The 9,956-nt window shown below is 42.1% G+C and overlaps 1 protein-coding gene across 1 annotated transcript; it reads right to left on the minus strand.

Moving 5' to 3' along the window:
- Positions 1-354: 354 nt before the first annotated feature.
- elfn2b (extracellular leucine-rich repeat and fibronectin type III domain containing 2b) lies at positions 355-9,501 on the minus strand. Its single transcript, XM_078270339.1, has 4 exons — positions 9,477-9,501; positions 6,234-6,568; positions 856-2,877; positions 355-771 (listed from the first exon to the last, which is right to left on the minus strand). Exons 1-4 carry the CDS (start codon positions 9,499-9,501, stop codon positions 355-357), a joined length of 2,799 nt encoding a protein of 932 aa, XP_078126465.1.
- Between the last annotated feature and the right edge of the window lie 455 nt (positions 9,502-9,956).

The raw sequence follows: 9,956 nt of genomic DNA on the forward strand, positions 1-9,956 counted from the left end.
CTTAGGATCACAAACCATGATCACTCAAGTACTCGAGTACTAAATTACACAGTTGGCATTTGCTCCCTGTGCTATAAATAAAACCCCAAAACGCCAAATGAGAATGATCTAAAAAAGGTGCTACAAAAAAGTGTAAAATAAAACACCATCATGACTCTCATATCCCAGGCACAGTTTCAGAGTCCTTGCTTTAGCACAATATTCTATACACCTAGCATGCCAAAAAAACCAAAGGCAAAATGTTGTCCTACATTTTTTTCCCCATCTTCCTATTGTTTTGTCTGGCCCACTGGCCTATCAGGAAAAGAAGTATCCAAGCTATTTTTCCCACAATACCCATCTCTGGTCCCCCAGTCACAGCTTCTGCTGTGCTGACACCCCCTTCCAGTAATCAAGGATGTCATGCAGGTCCTCGCCTTTAGCAAACTGCACCTTTTTTCTAAGGGCATTTCCGGCTGTCACATAACAGGCCTCATCACGCTGGCCTTTCCTGTAGGGACGAAAGCGCTCCCAGATCCGCAGCGAGCTCTCTGAGGAGTACTCTGGGCTGGAGGAGTAGCCAGAGTAACTGGAATGGTGGCGGGCAGGCGAAAGCTGGGAGTAAGATGCTGCATCCCTGCGGGAGCGTGTCAGGGGCTTCAAGAAGGAAACCTTTTGGGCTGGGGAGCCTTGGTGGGAGCCTTCATAATATAGAGCTGGGACGGAGTGGCGGTGCTCCGAGCAGTGGTAGTCCTGCTGCACCTCTAGCTGCTGCTGCTGCTGCTGCTGCTGCTGCTGCTGCTGCTGCTGATGTTGTATTTGTTGATTTTGATGGTAATGGTGTTGTTTCTGGCTGTCCTTATGTTGGGCACCAACACCACCACTGTCGCAACCACCACCACCCCCACCACCGCAGCTCCCACTTCCCACTAAAGGCAGCCTCTCTAGGGGCTCCCCACAGCCCACGGGGCTGGCCCGGTCTTGGTAGTGCTGCTGTTGTTGATTACAGGCATCTGGGCTACGTGGCTCTGGAACATCCAGGCTATACACCCTAGCTCCTCCACGTTCCCTGTCCCGACCCATGGAGCCACAAGAGGTGGTGCTGCACTGTTTCTTAACTGCATTTACAATAACCACAGCTGCATCTGCACTCATTTGTCGCTGAATAGGACGTACAGCAGTGGCTGGTGGAGGGGGTCTGTAGGGGGGAGTGACGACAAAGGCACCACCACTGATCCCTGGGCGCTCAGAGAGAGGGGCATTCAAAGCAGGGAGTGGAGGTGGAGGGGGTATTTTGTTGGGAGCAATGATTTGGCACATCTCTGTCACCCCTTGGGAGAGTGGAATTAGGCCATGAGTAAGGGAGGATGTGCTGGTGGGGGGAGGGGAGGTTGGATTGGAGCAGGACATAGGGTTAGTAGAGGCCCCTGAAGCAGCAACTGCTGCTGCATCCAGTTTCAGTGCATCAATGCAGTTGTTAATGATCTGGTTAACCTTGTCCACCTCCATGGCAATGGTGGAAATCTCTGATGCTGAGCCACGACCGTCATCATCTGAGTCATCACCAACATCAGTTCCGTCATCGTCCCTCAAGTCCATCCCTCCATGCCCACCCTCTCCCAACCTCTCAATCCCTGCCCCTCCAGTTCTGACATCCATATAGTTTCCTTTACTAGCCATGGCCTCTGAAAAGGCAGTGGCCATCTTTTCTACTTGTGGTATAGAGGAAAGTCTGGAGGAACTGGTGTTAGCTGAGTGGAGCATTCCCAAACTAGAGGATGCGGACATGGGAAGTTTGCCTCCATGTTGGTGCAGATACTGGTGATGTTCTCTGGACTGTTCCTGAAGCTTATGGACTGCTGATGGATCATTTGCCACTGCTGCTGCCACCTCTGGTCCATAGCGCATTTCCAGTATAGTTTTCTTGACACAGATGGACTTCCTCTTCTCATCATGCATACGTTTCTTACGTAGACAGTAGTAGACAAAGCCTAAAACTATGAGCATTCCAAAAAGGCAGCCCACAATGGTCATTATGTAGTGAGTAGTTGTTGAAGGTGTGGGCAGCGTGTCATCCTGATTTTGAGCCCGAGTGGAAAACTGGACACAGGTGTGGTTGTAACGTTGAGAGTTGCGGATGGATGCTACACAGAAGGAGTAATTGGTGTGTGGCTTGAGCTTGCTGAGGGTGATCATCTCCTTCCTGTTCTTCAAGTTCATGACGTCAGACACAAAGGTCTGGTTGTATTGTGTTAGAATATACATTTTGCTGTAGGGATTTGGGATCTGCACAAGGAGAGAGGCTGATGACAAAGAGACATGTTGGAGCTTGATGCTGGGAATGCTGTGTTCAGTGGATGAGGAAGAGGTGGTGGGCTGGTGGTACGGCCCCACACCACCAAACATCTCTGGTCCGATCCCGGAAGGACCATCCAGATCTGGTGGTAGAGAAGTCATTCCTGGAATCATCACTCCATCTCTGCAGCGATGGTACAAAGTGTTTTTGGCATTTCGACCAGTATGGCCAGCAGCGATAAGTAACGGGTAGCCAAACATTTCCCGGGGCGTCTCACACTGGAGGCGGTCATAGGTGTGTGTTACATTGTTGAAGGACTCCAACCAGGTTAGGAAACTATAAAGATCACAGCCGCAATGGAATGGATTTGCTGCCAGTTCACACACCATCAGCCGACTGAGAACTGTGAATGTGGATGGGTCAATGCGGCCAAGTTTGTTGGATGACAGGTCAATGCTGCTGAGGCTGGGACACTCCCAGAATGCATTGCTGGCAATAACCTCAATAAGGTTGTGCTGGAGGAAGAGGCATTGCATGCGGCCAAGCCCTCTCATCATACCCTCAGTTATGTTCGTCAACTTGTTGTAGCCCAGCTGAAGTACCTGGGAAAACAAATCAATCAATCAATCATTCAATCAATGACCTTTATATCAACTTGTGAGAGACTGAGGTTCCACTCATTTACAGTGACGACTAGCATGAGGAACACATAAAAGTAGCATTTGGGCATTTTTATTTTATTTTTCATTGTTGGCCCAGTTTTAGTCCTAATTTATACTCATTATAGTAACATTTGAATTCAACTTAACTAATGAGATTCGGTCATGCTGCAGCATTTTCTAGAACAGAGTTCAGGAGGGTAAGCAACATAATTGTGCCAAATATATTTATTCAACCTTTTGTTAACGTGTAGTTGCTTTAGTATATGTGCACTGTTTCTGTACAACGTATACTTATAACAGATTGTCCTCTTACTCCTTATACTGTAGATGGTTTAGGCAATATGGTAAAAAGAATTTTTTGACAACCCGTGTGATTGTCATACTCAGTGGCGGTTTTTGGCACGGGCGAAGCGGGCAGCCGCCCGGGGCGCATTTTTTTATGACTCATGGGGGGCGGCACGAGCACTTACAAAAAAAAAAAATCCTCGAAGAGATTTTCTACTGTGTTATTATAATTTCACCGTGTGGGGAATTGGCAAATTTGCGTCCCTGCTTACTGAGAAGGTGCTGTGCGCACACTGCACAGAGAAGCTGTGTGAGAAGGGGAAAGGGGAGGGGGGAGCGGGGGACAGTTCACCTCTGGGTCGAAGGGGTTGCTGGGCATAGGTGCCGATACCATTGGTGCTCCGCTAATACTGAGCACCCACGAAGCTGATCGCGGTTGTGTGTCAGTTAAACTTTTCGTCTCAATCCTATCCTGAGTTGAAAGAGCCTTGCCTACTTTACGGCTTTATTATCGAGTTGATAGGCGTGTGTGTTCGTGTCGGCCGTCTGAAATGCAAACATTTTTTGACTACTTTTTTTTTTAAAGGGCGTTGCGCCCGTGAGTATTCAATAGGGGAGCAGATTTCATACAATAACATCATTGATGATTTTGCATCAAGGAAGGCCAGAAAGGTCAGGTTTTAGTTTGTGTTTTCTGTTCTTAGTGCAATAGTGTAACAGTTAGATTCTCTTTAGTGTGTTTTCACATTTGTGTGATGAAGGATTTGTGCTATTTAGAATAGGCCTATTTATTCTATATTTTATTTGTATAGTATTCTTAATATTTTATATTATCGTTGCTCTCTGCTATTGTTACAATTTTTATATATCTGATTGTATATATTTTTGGCACATTTATATATACCGTATTTTCCGCACTATAGGGTACACTGGATTATAAGGCGCACTCTTAATGAATGGTCTATTTTTGAACTTTTTTCATATATAAAGCGCACCGGACTATAAGGCGCATTAAGCAAAACACTGCAGGATCGGGACGTAGCCTAGCGATAGAATGTCAACAAATGATGTTGAAAGGAAACTCAAAGAAGGTATTTACAGCACTAAAAAAAAGCAAGGCAAGTTTGACGAAACAAACAACCCCATGAATCTCTTTATTAATAGCCTATAAAATGACGTGTTTTCCCCTGCGGGACGGGAGAAGCCACAAAATCAATGCATTTCTATTATTGTGCGGGCATAAAAAGTTTTGCTGGTGCTGGACATACACATTGCTGGTGCGGGCGGCAGTGGAACACACGTTGCAGGTGCGGGCGGTAATGGTCCAAAATTCAGCGGGAGCGGGATGAAGAAAACAGTCTCGCGCAGGGCTCTAAAGCACAGTAGGCCTATGTATTACTCCGCGACGCTCCTGACTACGGTATCTTGACAGAGTACCACACAAAATTGCTCCGAGGTCAGTAAGCACAACCAGAATTAATCCATATATAAGACGCTCCGGATTATAAGGCGCACTGTCATTTTTTGAGAAAATTAAAGGCTTTTAAGTGCGCCCTATAGTGCGGAAAATACGGTGTATATATATATATATATATATATATATATATATATATATATATATATATATGTGCATACATATATATATATTATAACAACATAAGTGAAAGAGAAAATTATAGTTCTCAATTGCACAAATCTTTCATTAGAACATTTGAAAAACACACTTAAGAGAATCCAGTTATTTAACTATTGCAATTACAACAGGAAACACACTTTTTAAGTTGCACAATCTCCACCTCCAACATTTTCAAAAGACAATGAACACAATTCTGCACAAAATATGACAGTATACGTTATCAGAACTTAAAATAAATATACACTATAATATAGTAATTTTGCAAAATTCTGCAATTTTGTGTTTTTGTTTTGGTGGGGGGCGCTCAAAGGGGGTCTCGCCCTGGGTGTAATCCAATGTAGAACCGCCACTGGTCTTACTGTGTCACTTGTCCAGTAGACTCTGTTTAAGCAATGCCGCAGATTTCATTCATCAAGTTGTTAAGTAAAATATTTTCATACTTCAATACAGGTTGCCAGTGGTGGAATGTAACTAAGTACATTTACTCAAGTACAGTACTTAAGTACAAATTTGAGGTACTTGTACTTGAGTCTTTTCATGCCACTTTCTACTTCTACTCCACTACATTAATCTGACAGCTTTAGTTACTTTACAAATTAAGATTTTTGCACACAAAACACATGTAGTTTATAAAATATAATATTTCATTTCAAGTATACTACCCAACAATATATAGGCCTACAAGTACAGCTGGAATGATTAAACACTTGATTGACACACAACTGTTTTGATCGTTTCCAAAATGGGAGGATTTTTCTGCATTGATTACTTTTACTTTTAATACTTTAAGTACATTTTCCGGATGATACTTACATACTTTTACTTAAGTAACATTTTAAGTGCAGGACTTTTACTTGTAACAGAGTATTTTGCAGTGTGGTATTAGTACTTTTACTTAAGTAAAGGATCTGAATACTTCTTCCACCACTGCAAGTTACATAATTTAAGGTTAACTGAGAGACTAGGAGAACACATTTGACTCAGTACTTTTTTTTTTGATCAATGATCATCATTACACTCAACTCAACTGCAACTGAGTTTACGGAGGAAAATTATGAGGAAACAGTTACCACCGTCATAATATTATTTAATTACTTATGGTCTCCATCTAATCTCTAATGCATGTTCCATACATTCAGCAAACATTTCACTACAATAAAGTGTCTTACTTTCAATATTGAAGTAGAGGAATTCCACAGAAATGTAGTTCAATGAAATGTAAGATAATTAAGCATCACATTTTCTGGAAGTAGTTTTTCCCACTAAATCAAAATCTTACTCAAGCTGTAGCCAAATGAAAGTGTCAAACCAAGGTTGAATGCACTGTGAAATATATTCTTGTGGCTCAAAAGATGTATCACCCATTCCCCCTTACCTGTAGGTTGGCTTGTCCTGCAAAGGCTCCATCCTCAATATAGCTGACTTCATTTTTGGTGAGGTTGAGATCAGTCAGGTTGGTGAAGCGATACATGGAGCTGAAGAGCACAGCTTTAAGCTTGTTCTCATTCAATCTCAAATCATGGACAGTGTTGTTGATGTGCTGAGGGATAGTCTCGTACGGCGGCTGGTTCTGACTGCAGATAGCCAGCCACACATAGCCTTTGTCCCCCTCAATGAGCCAGCAGTCCCCATTGACCATGTAGGGAAAGTGGGAGAAGAATATGAAGGAGGGGAGAATAAGTAAAAGGAGAGTGGAGGTGGTAAATGCACCCTGCATGATGCAGATAAAAATAAATCTAAATTATAATAATTAAGGACAAAAATGTAGGGGCAGGCAGGAAAGGAGGTCGCGTTTGCAAGAGATAGGGGAAGCAACAATGGTTGCTATGAAGGATTTTTAAAGAGGAGAAGGGTCTGGATTGGGTGCTGAGAAAAGGGTGAAGGCTTCACAATGCCATTCACAGCTTTATGGTCATGGTGATTAGCAGGGGATCCATGTTATGTCATATCTTGTTGGGCTGCAATGCGGGGTGAGACAGCTTGTCTTCATAGTTTCTCCTTTGGCTTCAGCTGTGACTCAGTCAAATGGATGGATCCTTGGAGTAATGGAGAATCTGTAGAGGAGAATACAAAAAAGAAACCTAAGATAAATGCAACACATTGTATAAATATAATGCATAAGGGAAAAGACAAATTTGTATGTCTTCCTTTTTAAATTATTTGTATTGCTGTGTTATATATATATATATATATATATATATAAATTGCCTGCACTTTTCGAACAAATGTACTGAAGAATAAATTAATAAACAATCTTGAGTCATGGATCTAAATGAATGGTAAACAAATTTAGACTCTTTAAGTCTAAGAACATTTCATCGTCTCATAATTATTCTATTCCCTGAAGGCATTCTACAATCAATCTCAATTTTCCTCAGGGCTTGTTCTCCACTTTTTTCTTCATCTGGTGTTCTTTCTCATCATGTTAATATATGCATGCTGCATTGCCCCAACAGCTCCCCTTTCAGCCTACTGCATCTGCACTTAGTCATCCCCCCTTGGTGCCTCACCTCGTGAGGCTAAGAGGTCATCAAGCTTTGACGATACCTACCAATCTTTCCTCAGTCCTCTACGGATATCTTTTTGTGAACACAAAGTGCAGAATTAATCACCCAAATGCTGACAGCACATTGTCTCCAGACATTCCTTGTTATGACTCTATCCTGCCAAACCAAAGCTCTCTATCCTATCTGCATGTCATTTGAATAGCAGTCAAATGTTTACATAAGTAGAGGATTAGCTGCCTGTTGCATTATGACAGACAATGTCCTCCCAGCAGTTGGGAAAAACATACATACACATATACACACATTACACAAACATGCACAGTAAACTGTATACATGGCCTGAAACATACATGTGCATGTGTAGACGTACACACTCAAACACATGCATGTCCTCATTTAAGAGTATGCATGTATGCTCACAGGCACTTGGGCCAGTACAGACATAAGTCAAAGCATTCTGAACAACAGTGATGGTATGCTGTCTATGATATTACACAGTTTGTCTATTTAGGTGTACTCTCTCTAATCTTACTTCTTTCATACCACATCTCCTCTGTTTTACACTCTCAAGATTCCCATCGATATTCCATGAAAACAACAAATAAAAATATTTTTATTTCTTCAAGGAACAGGTCAGATTTCATCCTCATGCTCCAAATTCAGACCTATTTCTAATTCTGACAGGGAATTGAACTCATTCCACTCCACTATTCCGGTGCACGCTTCCCAGAGGTGCTAGCAGAGCATCAGGTCCATCCTCTTTTTTTAATCTACTTATTACTACAGAAAATTGCAATACCTAAAGCATGTGTGAAATGGCACATTATTGTGTAGATCTAATGACCTTAGGCACCTGCTAGTTTACCTGTGACCTTTTATTAGGCAGACACATAGCAAAAGAGATACAGTTGTCAATGTGTTTGACTGATTGATATAACAAATGGATATAGACAGTCACTGGTGACAGAATGTTCACAAGTAAACAGCTAGAAAACAGGTGTGAATACTATCTGCAGACATTATATATATTCCATTTGTGTACTGTACCCTACACCACTCCCTTGCAATTGATTGTCTTGCTCTCTGATGTCTGAGGATTATCCCTTCGACATGAGACGTGATCTCATTTTGTGCTCCACATAGGGAAACCCAAAGGGTTTACATGAGGGAGGATTCAGGAAGCACAGTAGGTCTGTATCTGTGCATGTTTGGGAATATGATTACATAATTAGGAATATGGGGCCTGCAGAACACTTGTCTCAAAGGGAAAGAGCATGACTCATAACTATGATCCATTTGTACTATGTAGGAAAATGTAGGACAGATCAAGCTTTTACCTTCGATGCTGCAGACTGCTGCTGTGTGTTGTAAGATCTCTTTCCATTTAAATTAGGAGATATATTTGTCCTATTGTGTCCATGCAAGTACAGAATTTGAAAATACAATATCCAAACAAGCAAATTGTTTTTTTTTTATATCTCTATGCCATATATTCTATCTAAATTGTTTTATATGACATGATGAGCTCCAGTATCAAGCTTCTTTTCATGGCAGTTATTTTGGACCTGCACTTGTGGAGCAAATACAGCCATCTAATCTGAGTAGGTCACAGCAGCAGAAATGAAGGAAAGAAACAGGTGAACAAGTGGCACAGGGGTAGCTGCAGGTATCTGACTGTCCTACTTCCACCTTTTCCAGTAATACATTTGATAACACAAATCCTCCTTTTTCACAAGCCTCATCTTGCAATTTAATTACTGCCATGCACCACAAAGAGAATACAACTACAGCTACTGATTGACTGCAGTTAATTAAATATTGAACATCATTCATTGGCATATTTTAACAACTGACTGTAAATAGGGTCTGTAAGCTAACAGTTCCAGACCCAAACCAAGCAAATGTAAGTGCTGTCATTACAATACATCTGAACAAATAATTTGGAATATTAAAAGAGTGAGTAAGGAGAGCCTTCTCCATGTATGTATCACACAGAGCTAAGGTGCAGAGGCCGACACACCATTTTACGGTGTGTTATCCAAACCCTTGTTAGAAACACTGCATGTTAGCCTAATAGTAGTCTCGCTTTGCCACACACTGTGAAGTGGAGGAGGGTCTGGCTAGTCCACATAGCATACCGGGATGGGAGAAAAACCTGCTCTGGTTTGTTGGCATTTGTTTAAACCAATCACAATCGTCATGGGCGGCCCTGAGCTCCGCACGGAGCTGCTGTAAAATAGTCATGCGAGAGAAAACTCAGATTGGACGGATTGTCTAGCTAGTTGACTCAATTTACCATGCAGAGATCTGAAGAGCAATTAACCATAGTCCTCATAAATCCACCAGAGTTTAAAATTCCAACACAAAGAAGGCAGAAGGAAACGGACATGCATCCGGTGGAATTTCCTGCGGCACCGGAGCAATCCCGGAAGTGGAACGTCAAGCATATAGACTAGCCTAATAGCCATTGTTATACAATATATATTAGCATATTCCATCTTCCTAAACGTATTTAAGAGCAGTTATCTTCATCTTTGGAACAATGCTATACTGTGTAAATCCATGCACACACACACACACACACACACACA

This window comes from Sander vitreus, chromosome 15 (genome assembly GCF_031162955.1).
Source record: "Sander vitreus isolate 19-12246 chromosome 15, sanVit1, whole genome shotgun sequence".
In the NCBI taxonomy this organism is placed as follows: Eukaryota; Metazoa; Chordata; class Actinopteri; order Perciformes; family Percidae; genus Sander; species Sander vitreus.

What these genes read in the sequence shown, in the direction of transcription:
- elfn2b (XM_078270339.1), bottom strand. Translation starts at nt 9,501, where the DNA reads ATGCTATGTGGACTAGCCAGACCCT. An exon ending in ATGTGGACTAGCCAGACCCT is followed by an intron (nt 6,569 to 9,476) that starts CCTCCACTTCAC and finishes GCATCATGCAGG; the next exon opens with GTGCATTTACCACCTCCACT. An exon ending in CAGGACAAGCCAACCTACAG is followed by an intron (nt 2,878 to 6,233) that starts GTAAGGGGGAAT and finishes TTGTTTTCCCAG; the next exon opens with GTACTTCAGCTGGGCTACAA.